General features: G+C 46.4%; 1 protein-coding gene across 1 annotated transcript in view; it reads left to right on the forward strand.

Annotated features, from left to right (window-relative positions):
- Positions 1-19,044, forward strand: part of IQSEC3 (IQ motif and Sec7 domain ArfGEF 3) — a 124,875-nt gene that overhangs the window by 73,575 nt on the left and 32,256 nt on the right. Inside the window, exon 3 of the mRNA XM_034780487.1 lies at positions 15,100-15,388. Within this exon, the coding sequence (XP_034636378.1) occupies positions 15,203-15,388 (186 nt within the window). The 5' untranslated portion in view covers positions 15,100-15,202. The remainder of the gene's footprint in view (positions 1-15,099; positions 15,389-19,044) is intronic.

The raw sequence follows: 19,044 nt of genomic DNA on the forward strand, positions 1-19,044 counted from the left end.
TACACAACATTATTTTAAAAAAGAAATAAGAGAAGTTTCAGCAACAATTCTGCTTCACTAGCACATCTTGTTTGCACTTTTTTTCCCTCATTTCTTTCCCTTATTGAGGTCACCAGCATAAAGAGAGGATTTTGGTTTCTGAGCAGCTCATCTATTTCTTATTTTTTCCTCCCTGTAGACCTAATAATCTTCTGTTTGAGGCAGAGCAGTTGCTGCTATGGGGATGCCACAAACCGAGAGGGATGGGTCTGCGGAGTTCGGCTATAGAGCAAAACGTCCCCCAAACTCAGTGATGCCTGAGGTTTGGTTTCAGCCCATTGCAGAGATATGGGCCAGGTGTGATGTTTGGCGCCAGCTTTGAAGTCGCCCAGAATTTGGGGGAGTTCAGATACTGGGTTTTGAATTTGGTTAGCAGTGATAGAGACAGAGGTTGGCCATAATATTCTGAGCATATCAGGATCCAGATCTGGACCATTCCAAAACCGTAGGCTTGCTCTAACCTAGGATTTTGGCCCATCGCTACAAACACGGGATGATAATGATTATACCAGGGAGGGCGAAAGGCAGCAGGAGCAGGAGCAGGTAAACTCCTAAGGAACAGAGACCCTGCTTTACCACTGATGTTCTTAATAATAAAGGGCTCGAACCAGGTAGCTGCTGAGCATCTGTAACGCCCATTGAGGCCAATGGGAGTGACGCGCATTCTGTAGCTCACAGATTCAGGCCCAAAGATAAAGGAGGGGAGAGGGAAGAAGTGGAGATTTAAGGCAAGTATGGAAACATATGGGATTATCAAACATAGGAGGAATTATTTCTATAAAGAACAATTTTAATGTCATTTTCCACCAGACACCAGCAGCTCTTTGGGGTTTCTTATAGGGGATTATTGTCATTCATTAAGAAATTATTCTGAAAAAAGGAGCTGCTCACTTGGAAGGCAGCAACAGAAACAGCAGGGCTGCTCTAAGCACAAAACCACAGTAGCTCTGTTGGTTAATGGGGATTTTGTAGGACTGAACAGTTGCCTCAAGGCCATAAGTGGGCAGCTTCCTGTTCCTGCCTCTCAGCAGCAGGCATCGTCATTTCCCTCCAGCTTGCCTCAGGAATCAGCTCCCAACCTTCAGGTGAGGGGAAGGAACTGCAGAACTGCTGAGCATTTGAGCAGAAGAGAATAATCTCTGGCAGCAGCTGGAGTTCTGCTTGTCACATCCTCCCGTAGGTTTGCCCTCCATCCACTTCTTCCAGTGGGAAGAAGGCAGGAGACATGGTCCAAAGGAAACCAGACCTAAGCCTCACACTGTAGATTATGAAAAATACACACCAGACAGAGCGTGCGTTTTGTGGCCAGCTCGCTCTGAGAACCTGAGGCTGGTAGAGTCACAAACAACTCCACGGCTTGGCATTTCACCCGAGTTAATCTTTCCTGCTCTTCCTTCTCTATGTTTACTCTGTTGCATATTCAGGTCGTGCTATAGGGAAACCCAGACATGGGGTGGGGAGAACCCTGATAATCTCCTCCCACATGGAACAGAGTTTGGTGTTTGTTGTGTTCATGATGGTGGCAATGACACTGGGAGAGGATCAGTCACAGCTGATCCCCAGTTTGGTGTAACTTCCACAGGCTACAGGTTCATGGTTATAACAGTGGAAGAGGATGCTAGGCAGCTCAGTCCTGGTTTGGGGGTGACCTTGGTGTTCCTCGCTGTATGCAGCTGAATTCCCTTGAGCGCAAAAAGTGGTACAGAGGGCAAGGAGACAGAGAGGAGCAGAAAGAAAGGCAGAAGATAGAATGGCATGAAAGAGAAAAGGAATCAGAGAGAGAGAGTAAGAGAGAAAGCATGTTTGAGAGAGAACGGAGTAGGACCTTTGGGCCAGGATATTCCCATTTATACTGGTGTAAATCTGGAGTAACAGCAGTGAATGTCTGAGCTTTGATTAGCAGATCTGCATGCAGTAAAATATCAGCACAAGCACCTGAATGGCCCTTTATCCTTCCCCGTGTAGCAGTGCATGCTTTCCTCACCAGCAGAAGAGGATGTATTTGTGGGTCCATATTTCCGCTCGTCCCTCTGCAAAGCATGCCTTGTGTTCAAATTGCAATAAGCTGTCATGAAAAAATGGTTCTGTGAGCCAAAGCCCCTTCTCCCACTCCTTTTTCAACCCAGCAGGTGGCCCTGACAGACTCTCAGATCCTGTAGGAAGAGATAAAAAGCTCAGGCCTGACAGTCTAAAAGGGGAGCACACCACAGGGCAACTAAGAGCTGTCTCTTTAAACAACTGACAAAGAGTGGGAGGCTCTGTCTGTCTGCCACCACGTCGGTCTGTGAGCAGCAGGTGAGAATGGAGCCACCCCCTTCTCTGTGGCAATGAACACCCTGGCCAGAGGAGATTTGCAAAGGCACAAATGGGAGTTCAAATTCAGTGGGATTTGGGCACCCAACTCCCTTTGAAAAGTCCCAGCTATAGTGGCAAAACGATCCTCACTATGAAACCTGCTGCTGGAGTGGAGGGAGCTGGTGATGATGGGATAAAGGTGGCAGTGAGCAGGGTCGTGTGGGCAGCATGGAAAGGAGGAGGATGGAGATCTCACAGGCAATGACCATAACAAGGAAGTGAGAGGAGCACATGCTGCTAGGGCTCCTTCTAACTCAAGTCAGCACACTCACTGGAATCTAAGAGCATATAAGCTTTACACATGCTTGCCACTCCTCCGCTCTTTCCTGGCCACCGTACACGTTTATTTTGCATTATGCTGCCTGGAGAGAATGTTGGGGAGTGGCACAGAGGTGATGAAGAGGAGAAGGACTGGGGTAACTTTGATCAAGCTGGGGATGACTGGAGATACCAAGACCATAGGTAAAGATGAAGCTGATGAGGTTTCTAGTGGGGATAATGGGATGGGGTGGAGGAGATGGTGTTTAAATGGAGGCCAATGAGATAATATTTTACATTTATATAGCACATTTCATCCCAAAGCACTTTACAAACCAGCCTATAGATGCATGTAATAATACTGAAATGCAGCTCCCTCTGGTGTGGTGCACACGAGCCAGTAGCATGCTTGCTGCACAAGAGTGAGGGGACATTTAGCTCAGATACAGGGGTAGATTCTTAGGCCCTGTCTACCCTATGGCCAAATTTTTCAAACCTGGAGGTATAAAATTAGGCTACTACATCCACATTTCGGCACCTAAATAAAAAATGGCCCCAATTTTCAGAAATGGAGAGCACCCACAAGTCTCACTGAAGTCTGTGGGTGCTAGAGTTGGTCTGCGCTTCTGCGCATATGGCCACGTTTACTTAAGTGCTTACATTGGGCACCAGGTTGGAAAATGCTTGCCGGTAACTTTTCACTGATCTTGTCTCCAGCTAGTGAGGTGGTTGTCTATAAGTAAGGATTGTGTCCACATGCCACATGGACAGCTGTGTTAGTCACGGTGGCAGCAGCCATGTGTCACCTTTGCCAGTGGCCTACGATGGCACACTGTGACCTTCCTGTGAACATACTTATGAGTTTATTTTGCTGTGTAGATGGCACACCCACAACTGTGCCTGCCTGTGTTACTGGGTTGACTGGTACTCCTCCCTTCCATCTCTCTGTAGGGTTAGACATCCCAGATAGCATTGCTCCATGCGTTGCTGGTGCTGCTTTGTGTACTTGTCCTCTGGGCACTGTGGCCATATGGGGCAGCTGCCTGGGATTTCCCAGAAGGCACTAATATCACAGTATGCACAAAAATGGTTGGCACATTACTCTGTTGAGAAAAATGCTGGTATGGGGAACACAGCTCAACAGGATTGGATGAGCATGTTATGAGCTGGTTTCAAAAACATAGTTGTACTTATGGGGCCAGATCCTCCCCTGGTAAAAATCAGCAAATCTCCAGTGAGCTATGCCAATGTACACTGGCTGTGGATCTGACTCTTAGTATAGAAGTGCCACTAGATCTTTGATGTCAATATAAAATCCTGTCTTTTTATGATCTCACCTGTAAGATCCCTATACAACCAACTGCCGAATGGGATTGATTTATCTGCCTCAGAAAGATGAAAGACTGAGGTTACATTGAATCTGTAGGCCCTGCATGTCTAGATATGACAAACTAGAGGTGTAGGCTACTGAGCCATCTCGTTCACCATTCTAGTGAAGAGAGCTAGAAGAGGGACTAAAGACTCAGTGAAGGGCAGTGACCTAGAAAAGATAAAAGTGTGTAGAAGGCAAAGATGGTGAAGCTGGGTTGGAAGTTGCCGTGACACATATGATTGTGAGGAAGAGGAATAGAGCATTGCTCCCACTGCCCGGGCTGGTGATGATGACAGTGATGGAGAAGTTGAGGTGGGGAAGTTTTAGTCTGAAAGCCTCTATCTTGGTCTCTTTGTACAATGGGCCAAACCAAAATGCTGGATCTGACCTCTCTGGAACTTTGGGTAAATCCAACTCTGGATCTGAACTTCATCTCTCAGACAGGTTGCTGGTGACTGGGATAGGTTTGTTGGGGAGATCACATTGCTGCTGCTGTTGAGGGTATTTGAGCTTCTTTCTCCTGAGGTTAACACAAAGGACAGTTCATCACTGGGGAATGCTGTCATAACTGCATGGACAGTGCTGCATTGACTACAGAGGATGAAATATGTGAGGCCAGAAACAAAGCCAATGTGTCTTACTATCTCTGAAACTTGAGGCGTTCTGTGAGGTAGGATCCTTCATTGCTTTCAGTGCTAACTTGCGGGTGTTTTCTAAGAGGGATACCATAATCTCTAGGAGGCCATAGTCAATATCAAAGCTTATCCCAACAGGCTGAAAAGGGTACAGTCCACAAGATTACACCTACTGTGCTGTACCATCCACCTGGCAGTGACCAGCTCCACACAATCCAAGAGTTGTGCGAGTCTTTCTGATTCAGTTTGTGGGTAGATGAAATTTGGGGGAACTCAGGTGTTCCTTCTCCACGCAGGTCCCGCTGCCTCCCAGCCCTGAACTCATCTTATCTTAACAGTGAAATTCTATCTTCTGCTTGATTGCATAGGCAGGCTTTTGTGAGCAAATTCGGTGATGTTCAAACCTGCCTTAGGGACAAGGAGCCAAGAGATCTGAGTCGAAGTGGCAGAAAGACTGCTTCTGAGAAGCCAAGTTTCCCTTTCCTGGGGCGCTGAGCGGGCAGTTACACTAATGCAGGCTGCCATCTGTTTTTCCCTCCTCTAAAAGGTCGTGTTTACCAAACATTGCAGAGGCAAGAGGGGTCTGGGGTTAAAGTAAAAGTAATTAAACCCTGAAGAGAATGAGACTCCCTCCTCCTCAGTGTCCACTTGGCGTTTTTCACACCTCATTGGTATGTGCAGGTGGCGTGCGAGATGTAGCCACGCATAATCTACTCTTCAGTGACAAGCTGCAGGATCTCCTCCTGCATCTAACCCACAAAGACAGGGCGGAAATGCAGAGACGGTGGCATCCAGGGCATAAACACAGTGGGCGGCTGAAAGAGAGGCTGCAGTTCCACAGGCTGAGCTCCATGTTCCAGAGGCTGGTGAAGTAGGAGTCACTGATGGAAGAAAGAAAGATGAGAGAAAAACTATCCAGCTGGGATCCAGAAATACCACTGAACAGACAAAAGAACCGCAATGAAAATTCCTGAGTAATGACACATGTGACATATTGCTACCCACGTGTGACATATTCCCACATGCTAACATTCAGATACACATGTGACCTACTCCCACCCTCCCTTTACTTACTAGGGGAGAGCCACGTCTCCGAGGCTGGTAGTTTTGCAAATCTTTTGAACTGTTCATTGGGTTTATAAATCTAGCCTCAGCTGTGAACTTTTTACATGTCATTTTTCATGGGCAATTCAATTCTTTTTGAAAAAAGGAAAGCATGCGTCCTGTCTATGGGAGAGAAGACATGCACAGAACTGAGGCTGGCACAGCGGACTGATACTGGACTAAATTTAGAGGCGAGTCTAAGGGAGTCTAGAAGGAGTATAAAGCCTAGTCTGTACTGGGGTTTCAGTGAGAGATGTAGCAGCACTGGTACACAGCCTAGTGTAAACCTATTATGGTGATGGACAGTAGTATAAAACCCTAAGATAAACAGATAGGTGATTTACACTAGTGCAGTGTTATTTACACTGGTGGTTTTACCCTAGTTTTTGTTATGTTCACAGCATACACAGAGAGAAGTTAGATAAAAATATAAATACCCTTGCTGGAAGGTTGCAACATAACACTACTTTATTACTTAAAATTCAGAATGATTACACACAAGAACCCCAAAACAGAGAGAGCGAAAACAGGCTAGTCTCTAAAACAGAGAGACACAACTCACCCCACCTTGCTTGAAGCTGGCTCTTTCCAGATTGCCTGTCTGCTGACTGACTCAGATGACCCTGACCACATGGCTTCCCTTAGAGCCCCATAGTCTGCAAGCAGGACCAGGAAATCCCTCACACCTGAAGTGATAGCTTGTCATTTTTAACTAGTTTCCAATACACCACAGTTTTAAGACAGGATAAATTGCACCAATGCAACAGTGGCTTTGCCTGACTATGCTAAGGGTTTGCATTGATTCAGCTACACAAATGGCTGAAATCCCATTGTAGACAAAGACTAAGTTGCTGTTACTTAAACTTACTTTCAGCCTCCTCAACCTATTCTCACATCAATTCCCTCTAAATGTAAAGCTGGCATGAGAAGTGCCAACTTCAGGGTGAGTGTAAGTAACATTTTGGTTAAGTGGCTGTGAGATCAGAATCAGAGAGTTCTATTTCTCTGATTTAACCACTGGCTGCTGAATGATTTTAAAGAAAGGTGGTCAAGACTCAGCAAAAAAAAAAAAAACCCTGCCCAGTATTAGTGGAAACCTGAAGATGTGCAAAATAGATGGCTTACATGCCAAGAGGACAAAATGAGGTAGAGCAGGAAAAGCTATTAACAAGAGAAAGTGGGTCTAGGAAACCACCACCTTAACTTACATCCCCATCCCCATTACTGCATCATCTCCAACATCCTGGGATAAAATTCAGCCTTGGCATAAGCAAATGCAACTCCCATTGGACCAAATGCATGAGTGGGTGCAACTCCCATTAACTTCAGCTCAAACTTGGTTCACACACCCATTGTGTGTGTGTGATGCAGGTTTCACCACTTTGCCACTTATACTCATTTTATGACCACCTTCTACCCAACATATAACTTACCTCACCATTTAAGTCTCCATTGAATTTGGCCCTATACTGGTTTCCACCAAGTGTGCCAAAGCCCATCCATCTGTCCCTCCTAACAGCAAGAGGTAGGCCCCAATCTGAATGGTCTAGAATATTATGGGTGGGAGTATTCAGAAGCTGTGCCTGGATCCAGGAACTGAATTAAATTTTGGCAATAGTCTCTCTCCTTAGAACAGATCAAAGCCAAACCCTGGACACACTTCACACTTGGCTATGCTTAGGGTGACTGTATTTCCCAAAGTAAAAGTGGGACACCGCGCTGAGCCACCTGGGTGTTGTCACTCACCTGAGGCTGACCGCCCAGCTCCCAGGTTGCCTGAGGCTGACAGCCCAAGCCCCGCCGCCTGGTGCCTTATGTCACCACTCGCACCCCCGAATATTCCTCTGTGGCCCCCTAGGCATAGGTACTGGAACCAGGGTGCCGCCACACCCCCTGGCTTGAACTGGTTTCCATCATATACAGGGTTTAGAGTTTGGTTCAGTGACTCTCAGCACCCCCACTATACAAACTGCTCCAGCACCACTGCCCCTAGGGGGGCACACCCCACTTTTTTTTGGCAAAACTGGGCATTTGTTGCATTTGCTCTTGCCAACTGATGATCAGTTGGCAAGAGCAAATGGGACAAATGCCCAGTTTTGCCAAAAAAGTTGGGACATCTGGAACAGGGTTTAAAAAGGGGTCTGTCTTGGCCAAAACAGGACATAGGGTCACCCTATGGTTGAAATCGGATCCATATACAAATGTTGTTGCTTGGAGGCCTGATTCTCCACTGCCTTTCATGTCATTTACACTAGTGAAAAATGGGTGCGAATCATTACCATTCTGACCAACGAGCATTTTACACCTACTTTGAAATGGTGTAAATCCCTGCACGAGGTGCAGGGCAATAGAGAATTAGGTCTGGAGCCTCTACTAAAAACTGCTGTCTAATGTTCCCAATGCAGAGTGGCAGCGGCTGTGTTCCACCTCACTGGTGGCTGTATTTTGGATTGACAAGTGATTCTGACATACTGTATGGAGATCCTGGTGTTAGCACTGAAGCATATAAGGAAGGGTATCTAATTTAGCATCTGGGTGCTCAGTCAGGCAATTAGCATAGGTTCACATTTGGAAGATTATCTTTGCAACCATAAGGACTAGAAACTTGCTTTAAAAAATAATAAAAGCTTAGATTCTGGAGCACCATTCCATGGCAATGGGATGGATTATGCAACAGCTTCAGAGTTCCATAATACATGGTGCCCTGTTTAAGACCAATTTCAATACCAAACTATGGAACCTGAATGCCCTAACTTGGGCAAACAGGGATCCCATGGGATGAGAGGCACCACATAATGTTATGATATTCTCTAGCTGTATCACAAAGACCCCTTCTGATAATGTTTAAGTGATGCTGTCCCATTCAATCTATTGGAAAGGATGTGAAATGTAATTAATTTCAAATATATTTGCTGTATTGTTAAATATATTTTACAAGTATGTGCTATAGATTTTTGTAAAACATATAAACAAATAAGGACAGGTTCTGATCTCAGTTACCTTACTGTAAACCAGGAGTGATACCGCTGGTGTAAAACTAGTGTGAGAAGAGAATCAGACGCCGTTGACTTGCAGAGGATTATGTAGATGTAAATGAAATCAGAATTTGGCTTCTATTTTTGTCTCTGTTGGAGGATAATATCTAAGAAAGCTAAAAATCTGTTGGCAAGGGAAATAATACTAACCTGCCAAGAGGAGGAATCCTTGCCTAGCTAGCTGGTGTTTTGTCCTACATCATTGTCAATATGCTCTGGGAGAAGTGTGCTGCAGAGTCACCCCCGAGCCCCAGCTTACAAACTCCTTAGCAGTAATTCTGCTGAGCTCAGACACCCAATACTCCATCTCAGCACATCAGGAGTCCCTGAACCCTGAAAAAAAAATCTCATAATATGTCACCAATCCTGCCTGAGCCATTTTTCACTGAGTTTTGATCAACACATTCACCATATGCCAGGGATGTCCTTAGGGAAGACTGAGATGGAAGAAACTGAAAAAGCATTTTGGACCATGCTCAACTCAGCAGTTGTTTTCAGGGAGGAAAGAGGAGGCAGGGAAAAGTGCTGATGTGTCTTGAGAGGGAAGATAGATTCTCGCAGACATAGGGTCCATGTTCCCTGCTCCTGGCTCTTGCTAGCAACTTTTTTTTGAGTTCTGCATATGGCACTTTCTAAGGGGTTTGATTCTGTAGCCTTTGAAGGCTTTGAAATCTTACCAACACCTCAGACATAATAATACTGAATACTTACAAGTATTTCAAAGCTTTGTATAAACAGTAACTAATCGATCCTCGTAACAGCTTTGTGAGATAGGTTCAAGGAGGAGCACGGTCACTCAAGCAGCCTTGTCATCTTGACTAGTCTTTGCCTGAGCACAGAGCATAAATCTAAGTTACTGAGCTTTAATACCTTGAAGGAAGGTTTGTGAGTCACACACCCAAAACAGCCATCTGGAGTCATTAGTGGGGTGACATGAAGCCACAAAAAGAAAAGAGTTCCAACTGTTTCTCTCCAGCACTCCATCCTCCCCACCCAACTATGTAGTGTGTATCCCTATAACTCTCTCTGGCCTTAGCCATTTGTTTGCTATAATTTATTGTAGGAAAGCTAAAGCAAAGAGATGGGTCTTGCACTTTGACCTGCAGTTAGTTATGTAGCCATAGGATGGTGGCCGAGGAAGCTTAGTCGCCAACTCTAACAAGCCTTACTCTTGTGGAGAGCTGCCTTGTTCCAGAGTTGGGTAGGTCTCATGGAAAAGTCCTGGCCCTGGAGCAGTGGTGGTCACCACGTACCTCGTAATCAATTCTTTGAGAGCTTTGAAGATTAGCACCATTACCTTGAACAGGATCTGGTTTTCAATAAGGAGCCAGTGTAGTATCTGGAGTGCCCAGGTGATGTGCTCCCACTTACTGATGTAGCTTATCTGCATTTGAATATATTTCAGGGTTTGCCTGTTCCTTCCCAAGTAATGGGGCACCACAGTGTTCATATCTGGTGGTCCTGAAAACATGGATCACCATGGCCAGGCCTATAGCTGTCAGTATTAGGCACAGTCTCGTGCCTAGCTGCAAATGGAAGAAGATATTTCTATCAACAATGGCTATTTGAGCCTCTAGTATCAGTGTGGAGGGCAAGAGGACCCCGGGGCAGCGTGTCATTTTGACGATGCAAGAACTAAACAGAAATGGAGGTTGTTCCAGCACACAGACAACACAGTGCACTCTAGAACATTGGCATGTCAATTCCATACAAACCTGAAAGGCAAGAGCACCTGTGATGTGTCTGGTACTCATGTCCATTTCAGGGATTTGGTTGTAGCACCATCCTCCCCTCTCCAAGCAGACACCCACATTCAATTCTAGAACACTGACATTCCTGCTTAGCAACATGCGTCATGCTAGACCAGCAATAGTATTTAATCTAAATGACCAGAGTCCTGTTTTCTATATCCATCAACTTCATCAGCAGTCTTAATTTTAGAACAACTTTAGCAACTGATTTCTGTCTACAATGGTGGATACATGGTTAGCAGCATAATAGCAGGCAGGAACTACCTGAAACATTAAGCAGGTGTCTTCTCTACAACAACCAAATTCTATTAGTAGTAACCAACAGAGCTAGTGTTTTTAGATCATAAAACTCACATAGGAGCATCCAGAAATAATGAAACATCTGAATTGGTTGAGTCCGTTTTATACCTGGATGCAAGTGATCATGCATCTATCAAATGGATCCCAAAGAACTTTACAAAGTTTTCCTAGTTGATTGTACAAACCATATATAATCCCTCTGCCCATCATGCAAGAATAGCATGGAGTGAAATACAGATCTCATTAATAGTACATAACAATTTTACCCAGCACTTTAGAACAGCAAGTAAAGAATTCTGATTACAAGATGCAGAACGTAATTAACATAGTTGGAATTTGGCCAGGGCACTGGGGTTCGCACTTAGCCGCTACATGGAATTTTTTATGATTACAAGCAGTTAGAAAAATTGTATTTTTGTCATCCAAGAAGCAGCACTTTCAAGAGCTCTGTACCCTTGTAGCACCACAGGCATTGGTTCCATACTGACTTTGGGAGCGTCGCCACCAACTGAATCATCTAATAAGAAGACCACTTCCTGCAGCAGGTCTAGAGGTCTCCCATGTAGTACTATCTGGCCCTAGCCCTGTTTAGCTTAGGAAGATAGAAGTTCATACCTTGAGATAGCATGCTTGTAGGTGAGACCATCCTAAAACTCTCTGGAAAGCACTCTTCTTTTTCACAGGCTTCAAACACTTTCTGGATGAAACTCCAGTCTGTACCCAGCCAGATCTCCAAGATAGGGGCTAAGGATCAGGAACAACATAGAAGGCGTTAGTTTATTTTTGATTTCAATATCTGTTTGAATCGTAAGAAGTTAGGTTTCCCATATGGGGACTTAATCTGTTTCCACCGAGGAAGGACTGGGAATAGCCCCCCACCCTCCTGTAATTACTTTACAAGGGACTCTCACATGGGATCAAACTGAAAGAAAAGAACATTGTAGCAGGAGCAGCTGCGACTGAAATGCTGCAGGTGAGGTTGCATAACAAGCACCATTCCAGCCCCATTTTCTATTGCTCCTACCTCTCTGAAGCTGACACAATGAGCAGAAATTCCCCAGCCTTGGTCTCTTGCCTAAAGGTGGAGTATGTTTTTTGGTTTGTTTTTTACATCTGAGCAAAAACAGTTCAGCCTTTTCCCCATAAAAGGAACGTAGAAAAAGATACGACTCCCGCTGTAGAAGGAATGTTTGCAACCATTTTCTGAACAGCTCGACAGCCCGCACAGTAGGGGGTTGCAAAGTTTATATTTAGCATGGAAATAGCTCTCACTGAGAAATGCCTTGGAGTGCTCCATTGAAATTTGGTTTTGATTTGACCGACTTACGACCCTTAGAAAATCTCATGCTGCACTTGCACTTTACATCTTGTATGGGAGTTTTCACTGAGCTCAGAAAGTGTGCCACTAAAGGCAACATTGTATGGGCAGGTGTGGCTAGGTGAAGCCCTGATCCTGCAAAGACATAGCATGTGCTTAACTTTACACATAGTAAGTACACCTCTACCTCGATATAACGCTGTCCTCGGGAGCCAAAAAATCTTACTACGTTATAGGTGAAACCGCGTTATATCGAACTTGCTTTGATCCACCGGAGTGCGCAGCTCCGCCCCCCTGGCGCACTGCTTTACCGCGTTATATCCGAATTCGTGTTATATCGGGTCGCGTTATATTGGGGTAGAAGTGTAGTACCCATTGAAATCAATGGTACTTCTCACATACGTCAAGTTAAGCATGTGCATGAGTTTTTGCAGGCGCAGGCTCTTAATTATGCAGTGAGAAATGTACTGAAAGTATAATGATGTTAAAGAGGGCTGCTGAACACTTTGGGTCGGATCCAACACTCAGCGGGAATCCTTCCATTGAGTTTGAGATCAGGTCCTTTGTAAGCTTGGCAAGTGGGAGCCTCAAACCTGATGCATTGTAGCCCTCGTGCAGCTCCAGGAGAGAACTCTCTCCTCCGGCCCTCCTATGGGGGAAGGACAGGGTGTTCTTCTGGTGTCTAGTCACTGTTGCCAATTAATAGCATGCCAGCAGAGCTGCAAAGGCCTGGAAAGTGATGCTCTTTCTGTTTCCCCCTCTTCATTGTCTTTTAATCAACCAACCAACAAAACACACCTCTAGGAAATTCCATACAAATAAATTACATTACCAGACCAACAATGTTCAAGTTGTTTGGGTAAGCACTCCAAGTCAGGTCAAGTCACACACACGGTCTTAACTCTGCCCATTTGTAACGTAGTTAATTTTTTAAATTTAGATTTATACAAACAAGCGACAATTTTGACTTAAAAAATATTTATAATGTCCTACTCCCTCAACTACCTCCCTAACAAATAATAGGTTGGTAGCACTGTGTGTTGCTCTCTCACACAGATTCCAGACTCTGCCAGACAAACAGAGACCGTGAGAGCCATTCATTTGAAAAGTGCCCAGTAAACCAAATTTATGCAACATACTACAGATTAAGTATAACCCCATAAAGTAATGGGTCCTGATCCTGCAAACACTTACACACATGCTTAACTTTACTACCATGGATAGTCCTGTTGAAATCAGTGGGGCTGCTCATGGTAGTAAAGTGTAGCACATGCTTAATGTTTGCAGAATCAGGGCCATAATGAATATTTTCTGGCACCCAGAGGCCAGCTATGCTCTCCGGGAAGTCAGTGTTCTAGTCAACTGCCCAGGCTCTGAACTCCAGTAGAGGAAGTCTGAACCTCAGTGACCTTGATTCAGCAAAGCGCTTAGGTAAGTGCTTAAATGACCTGCTGAATCGGTGCCTAGTTGCACAGCTAAGTGAGCTTTGTAGGACCCGGTCCTGCTCCCATTGAAGTAAATGGGAAATTAAACCGATGGTCACCTGGTCATCCCTAGAATTGTACTGTGAAAAAGGCTACACTGCTGGATCAAAAGAAAATGGATAGTGCATGGCTGCTGATAAAATTATTAAAATATACACCAGAAGGGAAGAGAAGTTACGATATAACAAGTCTGACATTAAAGATACCCTGGACCTATATGAGGATTCAAATACCAGAGGTACTCAAGGATCAAGTCAAATAATAGAATATACTACATATGCATATCTCTGAGAGTTGATAAAATGGCATTCCAGGACCAGATTCTGATCTCAGTTAAATCAGAATAATTCCATTGCAGTCAATGGAGTTACAACATATTTACATCAGTGCAACAGAGATCAGAATGTGATCCGGTTAGTCTGTAAATTCATGGAAATCATGAGTAACTCCACTGTGGTCAGTGGAATGACACTGGTGTAGTAGTGAAGAGGAGAATCAGATTCAGTCATTCAGAAAGTTCCCCTGAGGATGAAAGTCTCTGTTTAATTTCAGAAAACACTTAGCAAGCGAGGTTAGCAACTGAACATCTCCAGAGGACCAGACACACACAGACCCCATACTGTCCAACAGCACCTTTCAGCTGCCTTAGAATGCATTGTTAATGGGCACCGGTTTTATACCATTATCCATTTGCCCAGAAGATGTAGCTATAAGGGAAGAAGGCTGTGATCCTCTCGCCATTGGGAACCGTCAGTGCAGGATTCTGCTCTCAGGGCTAGGATGGGACGGCTTCCTTTTTGGAAGCCCTGGAGGTCACTTGCTAATGTTTTGTTCTATAGGTTTATTTTAGTGTTTCTGGATCCCAGGGCTGCCAGAGTGCCTTGCTGCCTCCTTATGGTCTGTGGCTCTGGCTGTGAAGCCAATGGCTGCTCCATGAGATTCAGCCACTCGTGTTTCATTTCCTTGTGCCCTTAAATACTCCAGGGGGAAGTTAAAACAAGTTCCTTGAATCCTTGGGATCCAGTCTCCATAATCAAATGGGACCTCAAACATAGCAGTCAGTCAGTTAGTAAGCAGTAGGCACATAAGAGATGTCTGTTGGCTAACCACCTGTAGCTAGGACAAGATCCAGGAAAGAGGTGATGCATCCTTCTCCCAGGACGATCTCCTTAGTCCCTGAGGTTATATCCCAGCATGATCTGGGGAGGCAGACAAGCTGCAGCTGGGAGTCACATGACTCTGGCTTGGCTGGGGTGTGTGTCGCACCCTACTGGCTCTCTGGGTGGGAGGGGCCAGTGTTTTTACTGGGTCAAAGTACGGTCTTGATCCACTCCCTGCTCCCACCCTGCAGCCCAGGCTCCCTGAACATTTGACATGAAGATCAGTTAATGAGGGTAGAGAATCCAAAAACCAAATAAAAAAAGCGAAACGTTGCGTTTTGTTCACAGTGACGATTCCTGTGGTTCCACCAGCAAGAAACCCGGGTGTGAAACGGAGGATCCGAAGGAGGCCGGCAGACACAGTGGCCAGGAAGGCAGGTCCGACACCCTGATGCTAAAAGCCCAGCATGCAGAGCGGCAGGAGGAGCAGGCAGCGGGGTGCTCCCCTCTGGTGCAGAAGCCCAGCCTCCACCACACGGGTTCCCCAGTGAGAGTGCAGCGCAGCAAAGGGACGGCCACGTGTTCCCATGCAGCTGCCTCCGATTATGAGCTCTCTCTTGACTTAAAGAATAAACAGGTACAGCGGCTTCCTCCTCAGGCTACGGGAGAGGGGGATGGGGTGGGCGGGGCCACATTCACACCACGGGGGGCCATTTCTCTGTGAACGTGCTAGCCTAGTTTCCGTAACCATACTCCTCTCCACAGAGCACGCCTGGCCCCTACATTGTGCAGGGACTATAGAGGAAGGAACATGTGAGGGCCTCATCTAGCTTCCTCTGGCCTGGCCAGGACATCACCTCACCTAAACTCCTTGGGCTCTGCTGCACCCCTCCCCCCTCCCCAGTTCAGAATGGTCCCAGCTACTCAAACCTGACTTTAGCTTTAGAGAGGGCTTGCAGGCAGTGGAGGGCTGCAGAGCCCCCCAGGAAATGCTGTGAGCACATGCTGCTATAGGCATCCCAGAAGATCAGGGTCTCTCATTGTTCAGGGGGAGAAGCTGGCCCTGGGGAGTTCTGAGAGCAGGGGTACCTTTTATCCAGAGGAGCTTCCACAGCTCTGTTCCACCTTCACATAGAGCCTTTAGACTGTCCGTTCTTTGGGGCAGGGACTGTCTTTATTTGTTCCAGTACAGCGCCAAGCACACTGTCAGTGTATCTCTAATAGCAGCAGCAATATGGTGATGAATGCTCTCGAGATAGGCAGACTTACCAGACTGAGAGAAGATGACTCACAAATCAGCAGCCTTTTTGTCTACATCCATGTCTCTAGCCTAGCTCCAGAGTTCAGCCCAGTCACACCTAGCTGCATCTCCACATCTTCCTCTCAGCAGGGGATTCTGGGGTCCCACCTCATAGCCGGTGAGAAGAAATGTCGCCCTTCACATGCACTGTGTTGCTACTGATTAAAACATAGCAGATTTGCTATTAAAAAAGCCCCACTCTAAGAGGAACATTTCTGTCCTTTTTGTCCTCTACTGGAGGCTGCTTCGTGCACAGGCCCTGCAGACCAGGAGACTGAACAAGCGTCAGTGACACAATCTGCCTGAATTATGCTCAGTGGTAGAAGGATGATTTTTAAGCAGTGATGGGCACATTATTTCGGCTTCAGAAGCTGTTGCAGAGGGACCTTTCTCCCTCTTCTCCCAGGAGCCGTTTAAAAAATGAAAGTTGAATCTGACCAGGTTCACATCCAAGGAGCTGCTGCAGGGAATTCTTCCTTCCAATTCACACAAGATGCTTCTGGCACCCCCAAGCAGAAAGTTCCAATTAATGACCCACCCAAATACTGAGCAGCAAAAAGTACTTGGGTCTCTGGGTCTTTATGGAGAGCTGTATTACCATTCTAGCTGGTCAGATATCTTGTTTCACAGCAGGCAAGGGAAAGAGAGATGATAACGAACAAGCTTCACCAACAAACATGGCATATACTTAGGGTGGTCCTCCGCTTGTAGATTGGCATATCCCTGTTCAAGTCATGAAACTTCATTGATTTATACCAGTTGAGGATCTGGTTCATGAGCTCTTAATTCGAAATCCATTTAACCATGGGCTCCCAAACACTGCTTTTCAAGCATAGCCCAAACCAGCCCTGGAGGGATCTGAGACAGAGGGAGAGTCTATCCCCATGTTCATTCAATTCTGGTTCCTCTCAGCACTGACCTTCCAAGGACCTTGAGCCTGCCATAGGCAGAGCCACCTTTGCCACGGTGAGGGAGATTGCAGTACCCATGTTCATTCTCTTCTTGGCTTTCCTTAATGGACCCTAGACCTGCCCAGGAGGAGGCGCCTTTCCTGGAATAAGGAAGATATGAATTCAGGCTGGATTTGGCCACTCTCACTCACCCTGAGTAGTGCCTTACTCCATGAGTCATCCTACTGATTTAAATGAGACTTCCTGTCCGGTAAGGTATTACTCAGTGCAAGTACAGGTGGCAGAACTGGGCCCTCAGAGTTTGATTTTCTCTCACTGCCACAACAATCCACCTAATCATAGCACCTTCAAGCTCTATTTTAGTTTTGTTAAAAATATTTATTTCAAAATGTTGGAGGAGGGCACCTCATGCCCAAGCCCTATTTAGCTTTCTGGAGATGAGTGCGTATACGTTACAAAGGAAAATACCTATTGGCAGCAAAACACCCCATGTTGGAGAAGTAGGAGGTGGTGCATGTCCAGGATATAAAGAAGAGCACCTGCAGCAGCACTGTGCCTCCTAACACCATGCTGGCATGTTGATGGATGGATCATGACCAGAGATGAAGGCTGGTTGCCTGCCTCTGAGGGCACAGCTCTCTGTACCACGAGATGGAGCACGTTGGATTATTTGGGGCAGCAGCAAGCCCCTTAAGACCACAATGTGACGTTCAATGATGTAGTTAGCTCAGGTGCTGAAGCACGGTATGTCATCAGCTGACTTTGCACTGTGCTGGGAAATGAAGCACGTCCAAAGTATGAAGGGCAGCATCTCCACTAGCACATCACCCCCTCTAATGCCACACTGGGTGATGGGAGACGGAGCATGTCCTCTGGTATCACCACAGGGCCCCTTAATTCAATAAGCAACAGAGATAAACCTTAATTCAATGTTGCTCCATTCATTGTGAGGGGCTGCGGGTGCTTAGTAGAAAAGGATCTGGGAGTGGGGGATGCAGGCAGAACATTAGTAAGAAAGGCACTTTAGACGTTCTCAGCTTTCTTTTCTTTACATCAGACATATTAGCCTGCCCTGGGCAGCTCAGATGCAGTCACTGGGCCTGATTCTCCTTTCACTACCACTGTTGTAAATAGGGAGTAACTCCTTGGACACCAGTGAGGAAAACTGATATAAGTGATATCAGCATCAGGCCCATTGCTTCTGGAGAAGTGATGTATTTGTGTTTGCCTGAACATGCTGCAGGCCACGTTGCCGCAGGGATTGTATCTCAAATACATTGTCATCCAGGCTGGGCACTGGGGTTTGCCTGGGGCTGGGCTTGTAAAAACTCCCATCTCTGCACAATCCCTCCTAGCTAGAGAGATTTCCCAGTTGTTTCTGATTTAGCCACAGGGCCTGAATCGACAGGACTGGGTGCTTGCCTTGAGGGCCAAAAATGTATTAAGCTAATTATTATTTTAATTCCTCCCTCCTGCTTTTCAGTTCCTTTGGCACTGGCTGCAGGATCACTCCCCAGAGAAGAATAGTTCTAAGTAGGCAATTACTTGTGATTCACGGGGCTTACAAGAAGCGAGAGAAGGCCAATCATGTCTGCCCTTTCTCACCTCCCAAGTGGAAAGAGAAGGTTCCTGCAACAAGCCAGACATACATCTCCATAAGCTCCTGCTGCCATGGAGTGCTAATGGTAGGGTTACCATATTTCAACAAGCAAAAAAGAGGACGGGAGGAGCCCCGCCCTAGCCCCGCCCCTGCCCCTCCCACTTCCCGCCCCCCCAGAACCCCCAACCCTCCCCCCGTTCCTTGTCCCCTGACTGCCCCCTCCTGGGACCCCTGCCCCTAACTGCCCCCCAGGACTCCACTCCCTATCTAAGCCTCCTTGCCTCTTGTCCCCTGACTGCCCCAACCCTTATCCACACCCCCACCCCCAGACAGACCCCTGGGACTCCCACGCCCCATCCAACCACTCCCCACCCCCTGACAGCCCCCCCCAGAACTCCCAACCCATCTAAACCCCTCTGCTCCCTGTCCCCTGACTGCTCCGATCCCTCTCCACACTCCTGCCCCCTGACAGCCCCCCCCCA

The sequence above is a fragment of the Trachemys scripta genome, chromosome 1 (assembly GCF_013100865.1).
Source record: "Trachemys scripta elegans isolate TJP31775 chromosome 1, CAS_Tse_1.0, whole genome shotgun sequence".
NCBI lineage: Eukaryota > Metazoa > Chordata > Testudines > Emydidae > Trachemys > Trachemys scripta.